The sequence below is a fragment of the Natrix helvetica genome (genome assembly GCF_964273705.1).
Source record: "Natrix helvetica genome assembly, chromosome: 3".
Taxonomy (NCBI): Eukaryota; Metazoa; Chordata; class Lepidosauria; order Squamata; family Natricidae; genus Natrix; species Natrix helvetica.
The window spans coordinates 2,299,067-2,324,354 of record NC_138549.1 but is presented as its reverse complement, the minus strand read 5'-3'; the positions used below and the strand labels follow the sequence as shown (position 1 = coordinate 2,324,354).

Below are 25,288 nucleotides of genomic sequence, written 5' to 3'. Positions count from 1 at the left end.
TATTCTTAAAACTAATGTTTCTTTCCAAATTTATTTTAGACACTGGGCTTTGTATTTCTCTAAATCCAGACCTAACCAAAGTCGATCTAAATATAATCCCCCAAACCTTACAAATGTAACCAATAATTTAACCATCCCTGTTCTCTAAATTAGTTTTAAAAAACACAATTTTCAGTTATAATTTACACCTATTCCTTGTATATACACTCCAGCAACAAAAAGAAAAGCCCACTGAGTAGTTATCGTTACTACAAATTAAAACCTTTGCTCAGATCAAAAATCCAATTTCACAGCACTAGGAATAAAAAAAAATTATAGAGCAGAAATACCTAAACTGTATTAAAAAGGCTAACCCTGCTGAACATTGATTAACTATCAAGATCAGACAAACGGCATCCCAAGAGCGTTCACAGAAAAATAAACCAAGCCAAAAGACAAAACCTTTTGCAAAACAAATTCCTTTCCTCCAGAAACAACCCTTGTGTGTTATAAAGAAGTCCAAACAATTGCAAAAGAAACTGCACCAAAGTTTTGGAACTCAATATTGCCTCTGTATATCCGTTTTCAGCCGTTAAAGGAACTCAAGAAATTCTCAAGTAACATTCTCCTTAATCTGTTGCTGTTATCTCAACTTTTATGCCACGAAATATACAGGTAGTATTTTAACTTGTGACTGTAACCGAGTGTGCAATTAGGGTTGTAAGTTAGGGGGGCCATTAAGCAGGTCACCGTATGATCGTAACTGATTTTACGATCTTCTTTGCGGTGGTCGCTAAGCAAGCCCTGCAGTCATTAGATCAACATTTGGTCGCTAAACAAACCCATTGCACCCAATGAGTGTCTTTCGCCAGAAGCGCAAGCTGGATTTTGGTTTTTAAAAAAGTGGTGGTTTTTTGGATTAAAAGAAAAGTCACAAATTACGGTCACATGACCACAGAATGCTGCAAATGGTTGTAAATGAAGCCCAGGTGTCACACATGCAAAATCGGATCACATAAACTTTGAAATTGGATCATCCGTAGCCCTGGGGAAGTCCATTGTAATTTCAAACAATCACTAAACGATCGGCCATAGGTCAAGGACCACTGAGCACAAACCTGGCCTTAGGTTCTGCCTCAGTTTACCTTCCCAATAAGCAACCGAATTGGAAGTTCATTTAAAAACAGTTTATTAGGGTAACCCTGATAAAGTGGGATCTCCCTAAGAGAGAAACCCGAGACCCATCATCCATTCCTTTTTATAGTTAACACAACAAAGGAACATGAAAGAGGAAAGTTGATTGGACCGGATAAAAGTAAACTCCCTTTTGCATAGGAAATCAGTTGCATGTGGTCAAACATGTTACATCCCATAATATCACCCATGTGCATTGAAGTGATGTCTGACATCAGAAGGGGCATAAATTGTTCAGGAAAAATGGATTCGTAACTGGCTGACCAACCGCACTCAACGTGTAGTCCTCAATGGAACTGCATCTACATGGAGGGAGGTATGCAGTGGAGTACCCCAAGGCTCTGTTTTGGGCCCAGTACTCTTCAACATCTTCATCAATGATTTGGATGAGGGAATAAATGGGGAACTCATCAAATTTGCAGATGACACAAAGCTGGCAGGAACAGCCAACACTGAAGATAGGCTAAAGATATAGAAGGATCTTGACAAACTTGAACATTGGGCACTATCTAATAAAATGAAATTCAATGGTGAAAAGAGTAAGGTTCTACATTTAGGCAACAAAAATGGAATGCACAGGTACAGTATAGGTGGTACCTTGCTCAGTAGTAGTAACTGTGAGAGGGATCTTGGAGTCCTAGTGGACAACCATTTAAATATGAGCCAGCCATGTGCAGCAGCTGCCAAAAAAGCCAACACAGTTCTAGGCTGCATCAACAGAGGGAGAGAATCAAAATCACGTGAAGTGTTAATACCACTTTATAAGGCCTTGGCAAGGCCACACTTGGAATACGGCATTCAGTTTTGGTCGCCACGATGTAAAAAAGATGTGGAGACTCTAGAAAGAGTGCAGAGAAGAGCAACAAAGAGGATGAGGGGACTGGAAGCTAGAACACATGAAGAACAGTTGCAGGAACTGGGTATGTCTAGCTTAAGAGAAAGAAGGACTAGGGGAGACATGATAGCAGTCTTCCAATATCTCAGGGGCTGCCCCAAAGAAGAGGGAGTCAAACTATTCTCCAAGGCACCTGAGGGTAGAACAAGAAGCAATGGGTGGAAACTAATCAAGGAGAGAAGCAACTTAGAACTGAGGAGAAATTTCCTGACAGTTAGAACAATTAACCTAGTGGAACAACTTATCCAGAAGTTGTGAATGCCCCAACACTGGAAGTCTTTAAGAAGATGTTGGATAGCCATTTGTCTGGAATGGTATAGGGTTTCCTGCCTAGGCAGGGGGTTGGACTAGAAGACCTCCAAGATCCCTTCCAACTCTGCTATTGTATTGTATTATAAAAAGGTTATTTGGAGTTCACAAAGGAGATAAACCAGACCCCAATTTGTACTAACAAACTTTTTTCTTATCTGGTCTGCAGCCTGTTTATCAGTTTAGGAATGTTAAAAGCTAATAAACTTGAACATCATTTTTTTTTAAAAAAAGAAAATAAATCAAATTAAAGTACAAAGTAACTATGTTAGTTAGCAAGTTACAAAATCCCTGTCATCTGCCCCTCACTACCTGTAAGCAAATAATATCGGTCAGTGGTGAAATTCAATTTTTTTTACTACCAGTTCTGTGGGCGTGACTTGGTGGGCGTGGCAGGGGAAGGATACTGCAAAATCTCCGTTCCCTCCCCACAATTTCCGCTACCGGTTCTCCAGAACCTGCCCGAATTTCACCCTTGATGTCGGTCTACCTTAGACAGCCATGGGATCAGTTGCTGTGATAATACAGTGTAAAGTACTTTGAGCATTTTCGAGTAATTTGCACGACTGTGTGATCTTCCTCATTTCCGCACGTACTTAAGGTGTAATATCATCAATTCAGCTTTCCTGAAAACTGCAGGATGGATTTCAAGGGCAACTCAAGTTAGAAACAGAGCTGAGAATGGGTCACAGTCACACACACACACACACACCCTCTCAACACAAAGACGCTATGCAACTGCAGTGGTACTCAGCCTGCCTAAAGCAGCCTCAGGTAGCAATCTCACATACGCAGATTGGCTGTGTTTCTCAGAAGCTATTTTTAGAAATGTTCATTAAATAAGGGCATTGCATTGCATTATGACCTTTCCAACGAAGTCACGTTGTTCTGAAAATGCAGAAAAAGTGGGCTCGTTTTTTCTCCAGTTGTTTGGCTAGACGAGTGTAGTGAAAAAAGAACCAGAGGAGACATAATAGCAGCGTTCCAATATTTGAGGGGCTCCTACAAAGATTGGGGGGGGGCAGTCAAACTATTTTCCAAAGTACCAGAAGGCAAGACAAGAAACAATGGATGGAAACTAACCAAGGAGAGAAGCAACCTGGGATTCAGGAGAAACTTCCTGACAGTGGGAAGAATTAACCCATGGAACAGCTTGCCACCAGAAGTTGTGAATGCTTCATTACTGGAGGTTTTTAAGAAGAGATCGGACAACCATTTGTCTGAAATGGTATGTGATCTTCTGCCTGAAGAGGGGATGGACTAGAAGACCTCCAAGGTCCCTTCCAACTCTGTTATTCTATGATTTTGTGTAGCCATTAGATAACCCAACTTTCCATCTGCAACAACTTGAGGTTCGTCACACTCCTCCTTTTGGAGTTTTGGGGTCTTTTAAGCAGCAAGGTGGCATGGTGGCTTTGCAGCACCCCTCGTGGGAGCAAACAGGATTTTTTTTATTAAACATACATTAAAACATTGGACATAGTGTAACCGTCCTGGCAATGCCTTTGCCATACATACTAGAATATGAAGTTAAATATTATAACCACTATGCTTATTTACAATTGGTCTATTCACTATTTACAAATATAAGGATTTCGCATTTCCATCCAGGGCTTATTTATTTATTTTTGTCTCTAATCAGAGCATGTGTAGCAAAGACATGGATGGAGGTCGGGTGCAAACAACGTATTTTATTTCTGCCACCCACAAAGTATGAATTCACGATTTATGTTCCTTGTTCCCAGCCTATCAGAGCTGATAGAAACCTTTACAGTTTAAGATGCTTAGCTGCTCTGCAGTGCTCCAAGGGACATTTGAAGTGCTTCTATTCAGACGATTAAAGCAGCCCTGTTAAGGCTCCCACAACTGTGTTGAAAACTTTGTTCAATTGTCACTGTGCACTGAGGGATGCACAGCTACCTCACTTTACAGGGCAAAGTGTTTCCTTACTAAGAATGGGGATAGGTAGTCCTCAACTTACGACAATTGAGCCCAACCCTTCTGTTGCTAAGCGACACATTTATGGAGTTTAGCCCCATTTTACAACCTTCCTTGCCACCGTTGTTAAGTGAATCACTGCAGTTAAGTTAGTCACATGGTTGTTAAGTGAATCTGGCTTCCTCATTGACTTTGCTTAATAGAAACACCCAGTCGGAAGGGACCTTGGAGGTCTTCTAGTCCAACCCCTTGCTCAAGCAGGACACTGGATACCATTTCAGACAAATGGCAGTCCAATCTCTTCTTAAAAACCTCACAACCTCTGGTCAGAAGTCACAAAAGGGGATCACGTCACACTGCAACCATTGTAAATATGAGTCAGTTGCCAAGCACCTAAATTTTGATCACGTGACGGGGGGGGGCGTTGCGGCAATGGTTGTAACTGTGAACAGTGGTCATATATCCCTTTTTCAGTGCTGTTGTAACTTTGAACGGTCACAAAACAAGCCGTTGTAAGTCGAGGACTAGCTGGATGTAAGCAGAATTATTATTACTTTTGCAATCCAACCTCAATCTTCCTACCACCCTTCCTTTCTCTTTGACAAAAGACCCGCCACTTGCTCCCCTGTTCTGCTGCCAAAATGAAACGATCAAAGGACACAATGGGTTTGTCGTTGTGTTTATTCTTTGCCCAACTCCGTAGGCCTTTGCAGCCACCTCCCCCAACCCCCAACCCACGCCTGCTCTCCGTTGTTGTCGTGTTGTAGTAGGCAAGGAGCTCAGACAGCTCCTGCAATGAAAAGGAGGACATTTGTGCTGCCAGCTATTCTCTGTCTCCTTAATGGATTCCGGGTGATGAGAAAAAGATGGATGGAAGCCGTGGGACCATCACAAGTGAAAGAGGGGTGACATCATCGGGGAATCAATAAATCTCTGGGGATACGGCAGGGCAATTAGATAATTAGAACCCTATCAAGAAGGACCAGTGAATTATAGGGATTAATTTATACAAGAACGGCTGAGGAATAAGCTTCCCGCTTCTCATTTCCGCCTGGACAGATTTATGGATTGTACATTTTTTTCTTCTTCTTCTTCTCACGTCTAAGCCTTCAGTCCTTTAGCGTAGCGTCCTGAACTCCAGGTAGTCCTTGACGTATGACCATGAGGAAGCCCAACATGTCTAAGTTGCTAAGTGAAACGCTTGTTCGGTGAGTTTTATCCCGTTTTACGACTTTCCTTGCCGCAGCTGTTAAGTGAATCGCTGCATTGTTAAGTTAGTCTAACGGCCGTTAAGTGAATCTGGCTCCCCCCATGGATTTCGCTCATCAGAAGGACGCAAAAGGGGATCACGTGACACCCCCCCCCCCGGGGATGCTTGCTACCATCATGAATACGAGTCAATGGCCGAGCCTCTGAATTTTGATCATGTAACCGTCCTGGGATGCACCAATGGTCATAAGTGTGAAAACTGGTCTTAAGTCTGGTCTTTTTTCACTGCTGTTGCAACTTTGGTCACTAAATGAATGGTTGTAAGTCAAGGGCTACCTGCGTTGTGTTACATCAGATAATACAGGTTATCTGTATAGTCTAATCTTGTTTCGTTTGGTTTTTCTCAAGCCCGAGATGCTTCTAACGTGGAAAAACAGCTGTATCCCAACTTTTAGCTCTTTGCTAGTTGAATGACACTAAGCATGATGATCAACAGGTTCAGAATACAATAGCAGAGTTGGAAGGGACCTTGGAGGTCTTCTAGTCCAACCCCCTGCCTAGGCAGGAAACCTTATACTGTTTCAGACAAATAGCTGTCCAACATCTTCTTAAAAACCTTCAGTGTTGAGGCATTCACAACTTCTGGAGGCAAGTTGTTCCACTGACTAATTGTTCTAACTGTCAGGAAGTTTCTCCTCAGTTCTAGGTTGCTTCTCTCCTTGATTAGTTTCCACCCATTGCTTAAAGATGGGGAAAGGTCTAGCTGGTCTCATTACCTACTGAGATCTCTTAATTATTAACAAAAACTATCTTTTTCAATGGTAGCTTTTTACACTCTCACAATGTTAGCAGAGGCTAATGAAAGCTAAGTGGATAATATTTATTTAAGTTCCAGAGATCGTGATGTCTGTTGAGATAGATGATAGATAGATAGATAGATAGATAGATAGATAGATAGATAGATAGATAGATAGATAGATAGATAGATAGAAGAGCCCCCTTGTGGAGTACTATGAGTACTATGAAGCCATTACCATAGCAACTCCACTGTGCTTTACAGTAGAAGCCATGTTAAGGCAGTACAGTAGAAGCCATTTAAGGCACAATAGGCTGTATCTTAACAGAACACACACACCTCGGGGTGTTCTGTTGTACATCCATCCATCCATCCATCCATACATCCATACATACATATACCCACACATGTGCACACCCACGCACAGACACACACACACACAGAAAGAGAGAGAGAGCCATAGATAGATAGATAGATAGATAGATAGATAGATAGATAGATAGATAGATAGATAGATAGATAGATAGATAGATGTGTGTGTGTGTATATATATTGTAAATATACTATACAGATGAATTATGCATTTAAACAGCAAGCAGACAGCAGAATAAAGGAATAGCAGAGTTGGAAGGGATCTTGGAGGTCTTCTAGTCCAACCCTCATGCTGTTTCTGTGGAGATTGTCAACCATCCAGGTCATGGTTGACTCAAAGGTGCTTTTTAAGCAGCAACAGGACTTTCTGGTTTTTACTCTTTGAAGACGTTTTGCTTCTCACCCAAGAAGCTTCTTCAGCTCTTCTGCAGCTTCTGTGCCGTTTCAGACAAATAGCCAGCTAATTTATCTTAAAAACCCTCCAGTAGCAAATTCTGGCAGGATGCAAATTAAATCCTAGCATTTAGATCTTGAGCGAAGATCGCAGGGGAAAACAGAAGCGATGAGATTTCTTAAGTCCAGTGACCTGATAATGTTGCGAAACGAGCTATTTTAGACTCCTTTTATTTCAAGAGTCTATTTTTAACCACATTTCTTTCCGTTAGCCTAACAACCCCTTTTCCCCCAGTGCTACAGAAGGAGGTTTTAGCTAATTTCCTACGCTATTCTATGGCAGAACGTTAACAAATGCTTTGATTAAAAAATAAGGGTTTTTTCAATTTAAAAAATAAGTAAATATTTCTTACGAAACTTTCCTGTCAGATTTAGCTCAGCATAGGTTTTAGAAATCATTGAATGGCTTTTTTTTTTAAAAAAAGCCCTTGGATTTCTTTAGAGAATTCTGACTATTTTTACAAACCTGAAAAATGCACTCTGTAGATTAGATGCCCGTTAATGCCAAGAGATTAATGCATTGCACGCAACATTCAAACATTCATAAAGAAGAGAGCACAGTTTTAATAAAAGGGAATCTTTGCCTTTAGGAGGGGAGGGGAAAAAAACAATCCAGCCCTGAATGGACACTAAGGACATTCACACCCACAGATGGGTTGCTCCCAGTTCGGACCGGTTCAGGAGAACCAGTAGGGGCAATTGGGCATAGGTTGGAGAACTGGTAGTGATTGCTGGCTGGCCACACCCCAGTACCAGCTCGCTCTGACACTCACCCTGCCTCATCTTCGCCACGTGCATCCACACAACTGCCTCCTAGTGCCTACACACAGGTAAGCAGCATGGGGCTTACCCAAGGCTTCGCAACCACCACCTCCTAAGTGGGATCGAGCCCCCCTGCCTCCTTGATGCACGGGGGCAAAGAGGCGGCAGTTTCGTTTGCTCCCTGCGAGCTCCGGGGGGGGACACACACGAGCAGCCAAGTGAGCATGCCAGGATCTGCCAGCTGCCTCTAATCTGCAGTTTACTCGTGAGCAGGCAGTAAACAAAACTACACACTCTTCGGACCCTCCAGCTGTCCTGCACGGCTCAGGTTGCTGCTTTCTTTGGCTTTTAAAAAAAAGTTTTGCAGCACATTTTATTTCCCATCTCCAATGAGAAACGTAAATTTGTCAAGCCACGCCCACAAAATAAGCCACACCCAACAGAACCGGTAGTAAAAAAAATTGAAGCCCACCCCTGCTCAGACCCAACCCATAACTTTGGAAAGCAGGCATTCGACATTTATCTGAGGGCTCTCCCGGCAAAAAATCCATAAACCTGTGCAACAAATCTTCTCGAAATCCTTACCTGTCACGATCTGTTGTCCAGTTAACCCCACCGGTACCATTCCCAGGTTATTCATGGCGGTAGCCCAGGCTGACGGATCAGTGACTGACATGTCCAATTGCGCTGCGTCTATCGCTATGTTCCCCAAGCCATCAGCTGCTGACGGGAGAGAAGCATGTTCTGATCAAGAGGATTGCCAGGTGGGTCAATGGCCAAATGAGAGAAATCGCTTCTGTTCTTCCAGTGCCATTATCTCAGATTGTGTTTTCTCCCCTGCCTCTCCTCCCCCCCCCCCCCCGTCTCCATTTTCGTCTATGGGAAAAAAGTACATCACGGCAGTCACAAAGAAAAAGAAAAATCCAATATATACAATGTCTGTGGAGGCTTAACCCAATAAAGGGCAAAGGTTCCTATGGAAACAAATTCCCAAGGACACTGATAGGTTTTGCAACAATAATGAGTTTAGCACGGCGAGGAATCAGGGGCCACTTGGAAACTTTGCCTCTATTGTGCGTTCCTGACTGCAGGCCCCTTCGGCAGATTTCACGCCGGTGCTAAAAATCTAGTTTTCTTTTCGGTTTCTGTACAACTCAATATCAGTTTTGCTGGATTTAGCACCACACAAATATTCCTCAGGGGTAAAAGGATGCAATTGAGCTCGACAGGACTTAGAAAATTGGACGGAAAGGATATCAAATCTGTCGGGCGTATCCCACGTTTTCTGGGCGACACCCAGAAAATATTAACCTGCCATCCTTGACCTCCAAGTGACTTAATACAATTGGGGTATGTAAGGCACCCCAAATTGTAATGTCTATGAAGAGTCTTAATTGTCCGTGGACATAGCTACCTAAAAGTGCTTTTCCAAAAGGCAACTGGACTTTTTTGTTTTCTATGTTTAATAGATAGATAGATAGATAGATAGATAGATAGATAGATAGATAGATAGATAGATAGATAGATAGATAGATAGAGAAATATAGATATATATTATTTTAATACAAACAAACCATCTTCCATTAAACAGTGTGTCATCTGGGTACAAATGTCTTGAGCTGAAACAATTAAAATTTACAGCCATATTCATTATTTATCTACTCTTAACTTAATACTGATCGACGTAGCATGTCAAACACTGTAACAAGCCTCTTCTTGACTTATTTAATTCTATGGATATATTTTTTATATTTCACTGATCTACTTTCATTTCTAACTTTCATATTTATTCTCTATCCATCGGTAAAATAGTTCCCATATAGTATAATATTCGGTTTCTTCCTTCTCTTTAAGTGTTAATCTATTCATTTCTGCACATTCTAATATTTTCCTTGGTTTTTTTTTCTTGAAGAGGTTTTGCTTCTCATCCAAGGAGCTTCTTCAGTTCTGAGTAAAAGATGGAGGATGGAAGGATTTATATTATATATTTATATTTCTTGCAGTCATCTGATCATTTCTGAGAGTCATTGAGGACACTTGGGAGATTTATCTGTTTATCTATCCATGTGGCCTCAATGACTCTCAGAGGGAGCACTAACAACCAGATGACTGCAAGGAATATAAATCCTTCCATCCTCCATTGTTAAGTCAGAACTGAAGAAGCTTCTGGGATGAGAAGTGAAATGTTTTCAAGGAAAAACGAAGCTCACTTGCCTTTTGAAAAAGCACCTTTGGGACAAATGCAATTCTTTTTTTAAAAAATAAATAAACAAATGGTCAGCCAGAACTACCAAAACAGACATTCACCTGTGCCCATGGTTCCACTGGGTATTTCTCGCAAACGATGTCCTGACGTACGTTGACTTCTTCATTGGCTAATATATTAACAGCTTGAGAGGTGAAAAGGTCTCTCCATTCCCAGATCCTGGATCCACTTTTATGCTTTGGAAAGAAAGAAAGAAAGAAAGAAAGAAAGAAAGAAAGAAAGAAAGAAAGAAAGAAAGAAAGAAAGAAAGGAGACACAGAGAGAAAGAGGGTAGAAAGAAAGAGAGAGAAAAAGAAAGAGAAAAAAAGAAGGAAGGAAGAGAGAGAGAAAAAGAGAGAGAGAAAGAAAAAGAGGAAAAAAGGAAGAAAGAGAGAGAGAGGGAGAGAAAGAGAGAGAGAGAGAGAAAAAAGGAAGAAAGAAAGAGACAGAGAGAGAAAGAAAGAGAGAAAAAAAGAAATAAAAAAAGAATCAGGAATTGAAAATTATTTTAAAATCGCTCTTCTTTGCTGGATGGATAAGTAGAGCTTTCCAGAGCAACCTAGATCGTGGCTTCTGCCCAGGGCAAAACTTCAAAATGGACATTACGCCAATGGAAGTTCCTGCTGATTGAGAACAAAACCGCCCCACTGTATAAACCCCGGTTTAATGTTTCGCCTCTGGGGTGGCTCAAACTCCCCAGTGTTTAGGATTTATCAGTTCCTGCACAGCTGCTTTTCCAAGCCAGCCTCTGCTCGGAGGACATACTTAAGACTGGAAATGCCTTCTTTAAAAAGTTAAAAATTAATTGATATTGAAAGGCTGAAGAAACAACTTCACTCTGGATTAGGATTCTGGGTACAAGCAAAAAGGAAGGTTGGGAATACAGAAGGGGGAAAAAGTTACCTTGATGCACTCAAGCTAAGAAATGGGTTTTTATTTATTTGCAAAGGGGCATGTCACCACTTGGTATCTTAAAAGGCATGGTCAAGATCTCTGTAAGAGAGTTAAAAACAGTCTCTCCAAATCATTTAGTTCAGAAAAGTTGGCAGTTCGGCAGTTCAAATCCCTAGTACAGGTTTTCTTTCTTTCTTTCTTTCTTTCTTTCTTTCTTTCTTTCTTTCTTTCTTTCTTTCTTTCATCTATCTATCATCTACTTTTTTGGTGTAGGATTTCTTGCATGAGCAGGGGGTTAGACTAGATGATCTCCAAGGCCCCTTCCTACTGTTTGTTCTGTTTTATTCTATTCTATCCCATCCCATCCCATCCCATCCCATCCTATCCTATCCTATTCTTCTATATCTCTTTCTGTCTTTATCTATCTATGCATCTATCTATCCTCTCTCCATTGCTTTATATCTGTCTGTCTGTCAGTCAGTTGCTCCACCCATTTGTATCTATCTACCTTTAACTATGTATGCATCTATCTATCTATCTATCTATCTATCTATCTATCTATCTATCTATCTATCATCTATCATCTATCTATCTATCTATCTATCTATCTATCTATCTATATCTATCTATCTATCCATCCATCCATCCATCCATCCATCCATCCATCCATGTATCTATATCTGTCTGTCTGTCTATATCTCTGTTTATCCTCACCCCCCATTGTAATAACATATAATGTATATATAACACTCTTTGTGGTGCATGCTTGAATGCCTTAACCCATATGATAACATTATTTTGTCTTCAGAATGTCAATGTTCTGTTATTATTGTTATTATATCTCTTAACATCAATAGATATATACCCTCTAGAGCAGGAGTAAAAACCACACTGTTTCCATCTTTTATGAATGAAAATAGTATAAAGTAAACCAATGATGTCAAATAACAACTTTGGAATTTCAGGGTGGCAGCCTTGCTGAATGCAATCTATTTACTGGAAGACTGGCAATCACCGTAAATTAACTTTGCATTGATAACACAGAAACTCATCATCCTTTGAATGTGTTTTAAATTATCGCAGTTCCCCAATCAAAAGGCAAAGAGAAGAGCTAACTGTAACCGAGTTGGAAGTCCAACCCCCTGCTCACGCAAGAAACCCTATACCAAAAAAGTAGATAGATAGATAGATAGATAGATAGATAGATAGATAGATAGATGGATGGATGGATGGATGGATGGATGGATGGATGGATGGATGGAAGGAAGGAAAGAAAGAAAGAAAGAAAGAAAGAAAGAAAGAAAGAAAGAAAGAAAGAAAGATGAGAACCAGACAGAAATTGATCGATAAAGATATGTTTTATATATGAAAGTATTTGATTGAAAAGATAGATTCTCTCTCTGTGTGTGCTTGGGGGAATTCTATATTTTTTTTCAGAGTGCCTGCCTAGCATTAATCTCTTTCAAACATCTGCTGCAACAGAAATGTCTGAAAAGATGTTATATGCAAACAGTGGTAGAGTTTGTTTGTTTAAGAAAATAACTTTGTGCTGGGAAAATACGCACTGATGAAACCTTCAAGAGGAAACTCGGTATACCAAAGAGTGGACGAAGCCTAGCTGGAGTTTAATCAGACAAATCCTTGCCCAATTTCCATAGACAACGTATGCAATTTTCTACGGATTTTATTTTAAGTGACAAGAAATGAAGAAAGGCAAAGCAAAGCCAACTTTGATGAAGCAAAGCAACCTTTTGATGTTGACCTAAAGATGCTTTTCCCCAAAAGACAACTGGGCTTTCTTCAGTTTGCTTTCCTTGAAATTTTTTTGCTTCTCATCCAAGAAGCTTCTTCAGCTCTTGGTGTTCATGTTCTTGATGTTGATTTTCTCCAAAGCAAAATTTCCCATTATATACTGTGATCCTCATTGACACAAGCAGATCATGGTTATGGCCCCTTACTCACCCAAAATTCCAATGGATTGGATTGGATTGGAAGAGAAGAGAAGGAGTAGGAATAGGAATAGGAGTACAGTAGAGTAGAGTCAAGAGAAGGGAAGGGAGGAGGGGAGGGGAGGGAAAGGAAGGGAAGGGAAGGGAAGGGAAGGGAAGGGAAGAGAATTCTGTATTGACCAAGTGTGATTGGATACACAAGGAATTTGTCTCTGGTGCATAAACTCACAAGAATATAGGTGAGAAAATAGAGCAGAGCAGAGCAGAACAGAGCAGAACAGAACAGAACAGAACAGGATTCGTTATTGGCCAAGTGTGATTGGACACAAGCAATTTGATTCCAGTGCATAAGCTCTCAGTGTACATACAAGCAACAACGTTATAAGTTGTTATAAAACAAAGATGATTAGGGGACTGGAGGTTAAAAGATATGAAGAACGGTTGCAGGAACTGGGTATGTTTAGCTTAAGAGAAAGAAGGACTAGGGGAGACATGATAGCAGTGTTCCAATATCTCAGGGGTTGCCACAAAGAAGAGGGAGTCAAACTATTCTCCAAGGCACCTGAGGGTAGAACAAGAAGCAATGGGTGGAAACTAATCAAGGAGAGAAGCAACTTAGAACTGAGGAGAAATTTCCTGACAGTGAGAACAATTAATCAGTGGAACAGAAGTTGCCTCCAGAAGTTGTGAATGCCCCAACACTGGATGTCTTTAGGAAGATGTTGCATAGCCATCTGTCTGAAACGGTATAGGGTTTCCTGCCTGAGCAGGGGGGTTAGACTAGAAGACCTCCAAGGTCCCTTCCAACTCTGCTATTGTATTGTATTAAGTCACCCATCATAAATCCTAGTTATCATCCCAATCCATAAGATACAAACAACAAGTGATCAATCATAAGACACTAGTTGGAGAAGAGAGTAGGAAAGATGAGAAGATGAGGAAATGAGGAAGATGAAAAAGATAATAGCAATACAGACCTTCTCCATCAATATGGCTTAACTACGCTAGTCTCCCATTTTGGGAGAATCAAAAATTGCAAACAGAAATCTAAGAGGGGGGGGAGTATTTTTTTAGAGTCCTGGAAAAGAGAAAATGGTGTTTGGGAGGTCTACATGGCGATGTGAATGAAGGCTACGGATGCTTTCGATGCTGGCAGGGTTGGTTAGTATCAGAGAATGATACATAAGGATTGTGCCAGCAAAAAAGCTGTAACTGATCCAAAGACCTCCCAAAAAGATGTTAAAAACAACAACAGCTGGCCATGCCAACAAATGAAACGAGGACTTGCCTTGCCAGTTTGTGCTCACTTCTCACTATTTCTATTCCTGCTGGAATGAATACAGGTTGATTCTCTAAATTTGTGCTGTGGTTCTGGTGCTTTTCTCTCATTGCATCCCATTTTGCAATAATAGCTCACGACCTTGTGAAAAATTCAGAGGTTCTTTTTTCTTTCTTTTTTGGTCTGGTGGAAGCATTTAGAATAGTTCTGGTGGGGGAAGCAATAGCTGGAGTCCTCTCTTCTGGGGTATTTCTGGTATTCCGCTATTTATGGAAAACTTAAAGTGCTTTTTGGATCTGGGTTTGATTTTAAGCATGCTTTTCCTATTTCTTTAAAACTCTGGAGAATTCTTTTTTTGACTGCAAGCAGACCAGAGTCTATGATTGGTAGGGCCATAAATCACATTAAGAAAGTCATAAATAAATGCCTTTTGCCTGCACAGCATTACCACATCATTGGGTTTTCCCCAAAAAAATTAAAGTTTGGCCAAATCGCCTAAATTCCAGTACTTCTGTTTCCTCCTTCCTGAAACGTGGACTCATGTATGTCCTTGAGCCAAAAGACTCAAGCCAAGCTATAACCTAGAAGATTTTTATTTACATGAAAATGAGGCTCCTTCAGTACAGTGGGCTTTGTACGTGGCTTGAGTTTAGTTCTCCAACGCAGTTCATATTATTCTTTCTTTTGTGTTATATATTTGTAATTCCTCAGATTAAGCCTCTAATATTCTCCTATTTCTCTAGGCATATACACAACCAATGGGAAGATAAATGTTATAGCTTACTTGACACATCTCTTCTTACATAGGTACTTCACAGAAATAGTATAAAATGGATGTAAATGTATAAAATAAAAAATAACATACAGGAGTGAGTTAAACTGTTCTACCACAATAAGAGATTGGAAGGCTACAATGATTTGACTTGGAGCATGGATGTCCTTGCTGGACTACACTACCCAGAATGCTTTACTAGGGGTCAGGCTGACTACCAGGGCTTAGGTCAGAATAAACGTAAATAAATTTGCTACACAAATAAGTATCCGTTCCTATTTTAATAATCTGTCAACAAAAAGAATCAATGTTAGTATTTTACATGCACAAGCTCAAAGGTAACCAGAATAACAGAGTTGGAAGGGACCTTGGAGGTCTTCTAGTCTAACCTTCTGCTCAAGCAGGAGACCCTACACCATTCCAGATAAATAGTTGTCCAACATCTTCTTAAAAACTTCCAGTGTTGGAGCATTCACAACTTCTGGAGGGAAGTTGTTCCACTGATTAATTGTTCTAACTGTCAGGAAATTTCTCCTTAGTTCTAAGCTGCTTCTCTCCTTGATTAGTTTCCACCCATTGCTTCTTGTCCTGCCCTCAGGTGCTTTGGAGAATAGCTTGACTCCCTCTTCTTTGGGGCAGCCCCTGAGATATTGGAAGATTGTTTATAATGTCCCCTTTAGTCCTTTTTGTTAAACTAGAATACCCATTTCCTGCAGCCATTCTTTATATGTTTTATCCTCCAGTCCCCTAATCCACTTTGTTGCTCTTCTCTACCCTCTTTCTAGACTCTCAACATATTTTTATAATGTTTATATTTTTTATATTGTATTCATATGTCATTTCTATAGCTTCATATATGTGGAAAGACAACCCCAAAACTAAAAAAAATGCAATATGAGATTAATGCAGCAATTATAACACAGAAAATAAGTAGAAATACTTTGATCCAAGTTGGAGGTCGGAAGCTTTAGACAGTATTTTATGTATTATCTACTAGGGAAACAAACTTTACAGGGAAAAGAAAACTTTGGAAGAAGGGAAAATCCCAGAGGAATTGAATGACAACAGAGCTTCTATATCATTCATCTTCTGACATTTGACGAGCTTCGCCGTTATGTGAAAAAAAAGCTCTCAAAATATTGATGCTGTCAGATCCACATTGCAAGGAAATCTGATTGTTTAGCTGCAAATTTTGAAACACCCAAAAGAGAAGCAAGGAAAAATGTGGAAATTGTCAAACTGGCAAAGAAAGCATCCTACATTGGCTCTTTCAGAAATGAGATGCAATGAGCTGCTTGCAGGTGGCATCACTTGAAGGAAAACAATGGGAAACTTAGTCAGTAACAAATAACCCAATAAATGTCAGGATTATAGATCCATCTTAGTGGCTATTCGGTGAACAGCCGTGTTATATAAGCGCACACTTCAACGACAAATACAAGGTGAAAAAAATGTGTGGCGAATTGAAAGAGAGGCTAAATTCAACATCTGGAAGGATGTGCTACTGACCAAGAGTGATCAGGTTGTAAATATTGGAGAAAAGGAGGAAGTTGGAAGAATTGGGTTGCATAAAGATGGTAAAAGATAGGCGATCGATTAAATGAATTTTGTGAAGATTATTCTCTGCATATGTCTCTGATATGATCCTCAATCATCCAGGTCATGGTTGTCCCAAAGGTGCTTTTTCAAAAGGCAACTGGACTTTTGTTTTTTTCTTGAAGATGTTTTGCTTCTTATCCAAGAAGCTTCTTCAGTTCTGACTGAAGGGTGGAGGATGGAAGGATTTATATTCCTTGCAAGCACTCTCTCTGTGAGCTACATTAAGATTGAACAGCCTTGTCAGGGTTCCAAATAGCATCCAAAAATAAATCAGAGTCCAAGGCAAAGTATTGCTCAAAGTTCCAATTGATGAAGAGAGCCATGTTGTCACATCTGGAAAACCCAAAACTCTGAAAGCTTCCCGGTTTTCCCCACCCAGTTGAAAGTTCAAGATCCTGCCCCCCCCCCCAGCCCATCCCATGGTCCAATCTCCCACTGCCATGCTGGCAGTTCCACCCTTCCAGTTCTGGTCAGGTGCAGAGGTGCAGAGACAAAGAATGACCTTGGCTTTCTAGAAAGAATGTTGTTATGGCTACATATAATCTAACACCCATTTTCCCACAATAGAAAATGTATAGTAGAATAATAGAAAGTGTGGCAGGCCAAAGATCCACAAGAAAAGATGGCTGCAGGCCAGACAAGCCTTCCCTCAGCAGAGGAGGAAGAATACCGTTCGGATCTGGATGGGAAGTAACAGACTCAAACTCAACCCGTCCAAGACGGAGTGGCTGTGGCTACCGGCACCCCGGTTCAACCAGTTACGTCCATCACTGGCCATTGGGGGCGAACAGCTGGCCCCCGTGGATCGGGTACGCAATTTGGGTGTCCTCCTGGATGCCCGGCTGTCAATGGATGACCATGTGACAGTCGTGGCAAGGGGGACATTCCACCAGGTTTGCCTGGTGCGCCAATTGCGTCCCCTATTGGACCGGAACGCCCTATGTACAGTCACTCATGCGCTTGTGACGTCTCGACTGTACTACTGTAATGCTCTCTACATGGGGCTCCCCTTGAGATGCACCCGAAGGCTGCAGCTGGTTCAGAATGCGGCCGCGGGGACAATTGTGGGAGCCACTAGATACTCCCACATAACAGCTTTGCTGCGCGGGCTGCACTGGCTACCTGTGGCTTTTCGGGTGCGTTTCAAGGTGTTGGTTATCATCTTCAAAGCGCTCCATGGCACAGGACCTAGTTATCTGCAGGATCGTATCCTGCCCCATACATCCCTTCGGCCGATTCGCTCTCACAGAGAGGGACTCCTCCGGGTGCCGTCCACTAGGCAATGCCAGCGGGTGACGCCCAGGAGTAGGGCCTTCTCTGTGATGGGCCCGACCCTTTGGAATGACCTCCCCTCAGATATCAGGACTACCACCGACCTCCGCTCCTTCCGTAAGAAACTAAAGACCCACCTGTTCAATTTAGCCGGCCTGGCCTAATTCCTAATTTCCAATTTTAGTCCCTCAAGCCTGCATTTTTTAAATTTTCTAGGGGTATGCTTTTAGTTGTTTTTAATTTTTACTTTTTCTGTACAGTTGTATGAGGTTTAATTCGTTTTTAAGGGTATAGGATATTCGTCTTTTGTATTCGTTTTAATGAGACACCTGTACACCGCCCCGAGTCCCTTCGGGGAGAGGGGGTGGTCTATAAATCCTGAAAAATAAATAAATAAATAAATACTACACCACCTACCTCCTGTTTACAACACAGTCCATTCTGCGGTTCCGAGAAAGTTCCACGCCCATTTGCACCATTCAGGGGACCCTGACCTCCAAGTGGCCTCAACAACTCTCAAAGAGAGTACTAACGACCAGATTGACTGCAAGGAATGTAAATCCTTCCATCCTCCATCCTTCAGGCAGAACTGAAGAAGCTTCTTGCATGAGAAGCGAAATGTTTTTGAGGAAAAAAGCAAGAAAGTCCAGTTGCCTTTTGGAAAGCACTTTTGGGACAACCATGACCTGGACGACTGAGGATCTCCATAGATATTTAGCTGTCCACTTTGGGATGGACACTCTTCAAATGTTGCAGGAGTATGAACAAATTTCCAGGAAAAAATTTCAGAGTACAGGATCTTGAGAGAGAGAAAAATGTGAATTGCAATCCAGGATAATTCCAGATGCTGATTGTGGAATGTGTCATGAATTATTAGTGTCCAAACATTTTTTTAAAAAAAATTTGAAAAGTTTTTCATTTTTTTATTTTCATACAAATAACCACATGATAATCATTTGAACTTTTGCCTTCCATACACCATATTTATACCCTATCCATCGCTTTCTTGCCTCCTCTCCCTCTACTCCTTCCTACCTCCTTTCTTCCCTCTACCATCCCTCTCTTCTCTACTTCCCCTTCCTCTCTCCTCTTTCCACTCCTTCTTTCTCTCCTCTTCTTCCCCCCTCTCTCCTCTCTCCTAACCCCTCTCTTCCTCCTCTCCTCTCCCTTCCTCTCTTCCACTCTCTTCATTTCGCTTGCATGATGTATTTCAGCATCTGAGCAGGCTCCGTTTAATGTTGACAGTATTAATAATATCATTTCAATAAACATCTTTTTATATTAATAATTTTAACATATATCCTCCTTTTTTTTAAAAAAAAAGCATACATATATATCAATTACATTTAAATGTTTAAAATTAAGGAGGGTAGGTGTGCCAGAAATATTTGATATGGGGGACATTTAGTCAGAAAATAAAATCAATGTAAGGAACAGAGTCTGTACACTGATTTAGTGCAAAAAGCAGATGACATACTATGACAAAAAATAAAAAATTAAGAATAGAAGACATCATGAAAGCCAAACGTATTCTCTCAAATTTGAGCTGCTGGGAATTTCAAAGGGGGAAAGATTCAAACAGCTTTCAGAAGAAGCTATCATGATAATGAGAGGAAAACTGAGAATAAGAGCCCCAGGCAACCACAAGAAGAAGGTGTGATGAATGAATGTAGACTCTCAATGTGAAGAAAGAAAGATATCTTAACCCAGAATGTTAGCAAATAGGGGGGGGGGGGGCGAGAACAAGAAAAGAAATATGGGCTGTTTTTAAAAGAACCGAGAAACCGTGGGTAAAATTAAAAGTAAAGTAAATAAACATGGAAGCAATCTCTAGGAGAAAATTAATTTAAAAAGATTGAAAGGCTTAAACAGAAGGTTTCAAGGCCTTCAAACACAAGTAGAAAATAGCAAAAATGTTTGCAGCAGGGGAAAATCTTCAGAGACCACGTTTACTCATAAGACCAATAAAGGAAAATATTCATAGCTCAGGATTGCAACCAGAGGTGCTTTCTGAGCTTGGTTGGTTTCTTGCAGATGTTTCATTAATCTAGACTAGAACTGATGAGGTTACATAGTTGGGTAATGAAACATCTGCAGGAAAACAAGCAAGCTCAGAGAAGATCAAGGACCCCACATCATCTTCCTCCTCCTTTTCCTCCTCATCTATTTCCACCTCCTCCTCTTCCTCCTCCTCCTCCTCTTCATCTCTTATCCTTCTCCTCCTCTCCACAAATCTCACTGATGATATTACCTAGTTGGGTAATGAAATGTCTGCAAGAAAACAACCAAGTTCAGAGAGCACCAAGTACCCCACAGTGAAGGATAAGATAGGATAAGATAGGGGAGAGGAGAGGAAGAGATGAGAGCTTATATTTTTTTAATTCGGGATGTTTTAGACACTGAATATTCCTGTATGTTCCATAATTGAAAGACTAACTCATAGCTCTAAGCAAGCTGTCAAGAACTTATAAAAACGTTGCAGGAACTGGGTATGTCTAGTTTAATGAAAAGAAGGACTAGGGGAGACAGGATAGCAGTCTTCCAATATCTCAGGGGTTGCCACAAAGAAGAGGGAGTCAAACTGTTCTTCAAAGCACCTGAAGGCAGGACAAGAAGCAATGGGTGGAAACTAATCAAGGAGAGAAGCAACTTAGAACTGAGGAGAAATTTCCTGACAACCAGAACAATTAATCAGTGGAACAGAAGTTGCCTCCAGAAGTTGTGAATGCCCCAACACTGGAAGTCTTTAAGAAGATGTTGGATAGCCATTTGTCTGAAACGGTATAGGGTTTCCTGCCTAGGCAGGGGGTTGGACTGGAAGACCTCCAAGGCTCCTTCCAACGCTGCTATTGTATTATATTGTATCGTAAATCAGTAGATCGTTTGTCAGTTCAAGCAAAGCTCCAAAGTTCCTGAGAAAAAGGAACATTTTCCCAGGATACTGAAGGACCAAGTAACTGCTCTATGTTTTTTAAATTGTATATTTGGAGTATAATACATAAACCAGACTTCCTTTAGGAAGCAGACCACAGGAAGGCTCACAAATCTTAAAACAACACCAGTGATCTGTAAGATAAACAGCTGATCCACTGAGGTGGACCTTTAAATGGGATCTGGCAACTTGGTCCAGATCCTGGATGAACAACAGATGCTTTTGACAAGCTGCGAAAGTGGAAGGTTTTGGGGGTTTTTGCATCAAACAACCAGCTGCATCCAAGCTAAACTCCTATGAATAAATTCACTGAAGCTACAGTAAAAGTGTTAAGGAAGTCCAGTGTGGTGATCACGAAATAATTTGCAGTACAAAATAACTGCAACAATAATACATTTTGAAAAATAATCTAGATAGGGGAAAACATTATGGCACAGTGGGCTGAGATTAAGAAGCATATTCAGCCCTGGTTCATATAGAATATCTCTTTCCATTTATTCATTCTGTCTAGAAGTTGTTTTCAACATGGCAATCACTCCCTTATCTTGGAAAGAAAAGGCACTCAGTGAAGAAATAGGGAATGGAATGGAATAGAGTAGAGTAGAGTGGAGTGGTGTGCCGTGAATTGGAATGAAATAGAATAGAATAGAATAGAATAGAATAGAATAGAATAGAATAGAATGTGGAGTGGGGTGGAGTCGAGTGGAATGGAATGGAATGGAATAGAATAGAATAGAATGTGGAGTGGAGTGGAATGGAATGGAATAGAATAAAATAGAATAGAATAGAATAGAATAGAACAGAACAGAATATGGAGTGGAGTGGAGTGGAGTGGAAAGCAATGGAATAGAACAGAACAGAACAGAACAGAACAGAATAGAATTCTTAAAAAACCCCAACGATGGAGCCCCCACCACTTCTGGAGAGAAGCCTTTCCACTGATTAATTGTCTTCACTGTCAAGAAATTTCTCCTTATTTCTAGGGTTGCTTTTCTCCTGGATTAGTTTCCACCCGTTGCTTCTTGTCCCACCTTCAAGTGCTTTGGAGAATAGGTTGACCCCTTCCTCTTCTTTGTTGCAACCTCTCAAAGTGCTATCATGTCACCTCTAGTCTTTCTTTTCATTAAACTAAACATACCCAATGCAAACTTCTTCGTATCTTAGCCTCCAGTCCCCTAATCCTCTTTGTTGGTCTTCTCTGCACTCTTTCTAGAGTCTCCACATCTTTTTTTATATTGTGGTGTCCAAAACTGAACACCGTATTCCAAGTGTGGCCTTACCAAGGCCTTATAAAGTGGTATTAACCCTTCACGTGATCTTGATTCTCTCCCTCTGTTTATGCAGCCTAGAACTGTGTTGGCTTTTTTAGCAGCTGCTGCACACGGCTGGCTCATATCTAAGTGATTGTCCACTAAGATATCAAGATCCCTCTCGCAGTTACTACTGTTGAGCCAGGTACCTGAGAGATGCAAAAACATTCAGATAGCACCTTTGTCTCCTATTGTAAGCTTCGCTTATAAAATGTTCTACATCAAAAAGAACAAAAAGATTAGGGTAAATGTGTCTTTCTCTTGCTAGATAAACATTTACCACAAACTTCTAGCAATGCTACTCTAATGACATTTCCCATGACCAAATATAATCTATGGACCACATCAAAAAAAGAACTATCAAGCATCCAACTCTCACATGGCCTCTTTGTCATGCTTGCCTAAGTGTTCATTATATTTATTGCTTATTCCCATGAAAATAAATCTGCAATGGAACCGTTGCAAATAACTCTTCAATGCAAAGATAGCAGCTTTTAACTAGAGGAGGAATTAACCAAAGTTTTTTGCATTCATTCATGCAAAACAGCTGCACTATTTTATACATGCTGCAGCAAAACAAAATGTATTCTTTTTTTTTGTATCCAGCAAGAAAAATATGGTGTTACAAATCTTTGAAGCTTTAACGTCTTTGCTCTATTCTGTTTTTCTCTTTTAGAGTTCTGAACATCAGCGCAATTTTTAACACAGTTGCTAGGGAGGGTGCATTGATTTGCCTTCTACTTCCCACGGTGTTTTGTCAACAAATCTTATGTTTCTATAATTGGAAAGAGAAAAATCCTAATATATTTTGAACTAAGATGTTTCTGCTTCGGGGAGATTTAGCTCAGTGGAAGTAAATAGGCGTTCTTGGCGTTAAGGATTTTATCGAAGTTTTTATCAAAACTCTGCCCTTTTTAAAAATATGCATTGTATCATTGTGGCCATTTTGACTTTTTAAAAAAAAACTCTATTCTGGATTTTCATCCTGCATTTCCTAATGTTGCCCTGAAACACAGATCTTCAAGGCAAATGTTTCCTTGATTTCTCCTTGCAGGATAAGGATAAGATAGGGGAAGGAGAGGAAGAGAAGAGAGAGAAGAGAAGAGAAGAGAAAGAAGAGAAGAGAATGAAGGATAAGATAGGAGAAGATAGGGGAGAAGAGAGGAAGAGATGAGAAGAGAGAGAAGAGAAGAGAGGAGAAAGAAGAGAAGAGAGTGAAGAAGAAGATAGGGGAGAGGAGAGGAAGAGAAGAGAAAGAAGAGAAGAGAAGGAAGGATAAGATAAGATAGGGGAGAAGAAAGGAAGAGAAGAGAAGAGAATGAAGAGAAGATGGTTCCCTGAAACACAGATATCCAAGGCAAATGTTTCCTTGATTTCTCCTTGCAGATTATCATCTGCTGAATCAGAGGAGGAGGAGGAGGAGTCAGGGTCAGCGTCAAGACAACCTGGGAGCTCCAAGGGGGAAGAGATAGAAATGGAGGCGGAGCCTGGGTCATCCGTCAGCCCTCAGATGGAGAGTCAAGAGCCCCCAGGTCTGGAGGTGGCTGATGAGGAAGAGGAGGAACATCTGGGTCCAGTGCCTGACATGTGGATGCGCAGAAGGCAGAGGAGAGGAGAGCAGTGGAAATCTATGAGCCGGTCTTTGGGATGGAAGAGCCACTGCTGCTAGCAGAGCCCCACCCTAGCTCTGGGGTTAAAAGGCAGGAGGTGGAGATGAAGAGATGTGGCAGACAACTAGTCCTCTTCCAGCCAGATGGACTTGTTATCCTGCGATGAGAGAGAGAGACTGACTTTTAGGGCTGCCAGCACTCCTAATAAAGGAATCTTTTGAGGTCACGTCAGAGGATTTGTCGTGTTTGGGCCCTGAGTCAGAACAAATTAGTTACCTGCATTCCTCCATTTCAACACCTTGACACACACCCCCTGCCCTGCCCCACCATGGTCTGGGTCAAGAGGAAGCTACTGCAAAATGTAATTCCCGTAAGCCAACAACGTGTTCTCCTTCAAACATATTTTGAGAGTCGTAAACATCATGTTAGTTACTCTTTAAACATTACGCAGCATTATGAGTAAAGCATTTTGCCTCTAGCTAGTAAAAGTGCCTAACTTTAATGCTGCTTATTTTTAATGTCAGCTTTTGGAACCCAGTTCTCTTAGGATGAAACAGAGGTTTAGGATTCTTTCCACAACCCTTGATCATGTCAGAAGGAAAACAGGCAATAGAGTTCTGCCAACAGACTTGACCTGCATTCATAAACAGACATAATATTATCCTGGTACATATTGCTCTCCAGTTTTGAGATACAGGTTGACCAATAGAGTAGAGTAGAGCAGAGCAGAACAGAATAGAATAGAATAACAGAGTTGGAAGGGACCTTGGAGGTTTTCTAGTCCAGCCCCCTGCTTAGGCAAGAAACCCTACACCATTTCAGACAAATGGCTATCCAACATCTTCTTAAAGACTTCCAGTGTTGGGGCATTCACAACTTCTGGAGGCAATTTCTGTTCCACTGATTAATTGTTCTGTCAGGAAATTTCTCCTCAGTTCTAAGTTGCTTCTCTGCTTGATTAGTTTCCACCCATTGCTTCTTGTTCTACCCTCAGGTGCTTTGGAGAATAGCTTGACACCTTCTTCTTTGGGGCAGCCCCTGAGATACTGGAAGGCTGTTATCATGTCTCCTTTGGTCCTTCACTGGACTGGCCTTGCCCAGTTCCTGCACTTACAGTTCCTTAACTTACAACACTTCATTTAGTGACCATTCAAAATTATAACAGCACCATTTTTCACATTTCACCACCATTGCAGCATCAGTCCCCTGATCAACATTCAGAGGCTTGGCAACTGGTATGTACTTCTGACGGTTGGAGTGTCCCGGGGCCACGTGATCCTATTTTGCGACCTTCCGACAAGCAAAATCAATGAGGAAGCCAGATTCACTTAACAACCGTGTTGCTAACTTTGCAACCATGGTGATTCACTTAACAACTGGGGCAAGAAAGGTTATAAAATGGGCGTAAAATTCACTTCACAAGTGTCTTACCTAGCAATAGAATTTTGCTAAGAATAACAGCATAGCAGCGTTGGAAGGGACCTTGGAGGTCTTCTAGTCCAACCCCCTGCCTAGTCTC

General features: G+C 41.0%; 3 protein-coding genes across 6 annotated transcripts in view; 1 reads left to right on the top strand and 2 right to left on the bottom strand.

Annotated features, from left to right (window-relative positions):
- Positions 1-25,288, bottom strand: part of EPSTI1 (epithelial stromal interaction 1) — a 577,346-nt gene that overhangs the window by 218,610 nt on the left and 333,448 nt on the right. The gene's annotated exons all lie outside the window — the stretch shown is intronic.
- Positions 1-25,288, top strand: part of LACC1 (laccase domain containing 1) — a 384,759-nt gene that overhangs the window by 102,992 nt on the left and 256,479 nt on the right. The gene's annotated exons all lie outside the window — the stretch shown is intronic.
- Positions 1-25,288, bottom strand: part of ENOX1 (ecto-NOX disulfide-thiol exchanger 1) — a 367,889-nt gene that overhangs the window by 128,654 nt on the left and 213,947 nt on the right. For 3 of the 4 annotated variants that reach the window (XM_081947904.1, XM_081947905.1, XM_081947906.1), the window contains 2 exons: positions 10,215-10,349; positions 8,493-8,630 (listed from right to left, as the gene is read on the bottom strand). In XM_081947904.1, coding sequence (XP_081804030.1) covers positions 8,493-8,630; positions 10,215-10,224 — 148 coding nt within the window. In that variant the 5' untranslated portion in view covers positions 10,225-10,349. The remainder of the gene's footprint in view (positions 1-8,492; positions 8,631-10,214; positions 10,350-25,288) is intronic. The other variant, XM_081947907.1, reaches the window with a different exon arrangement.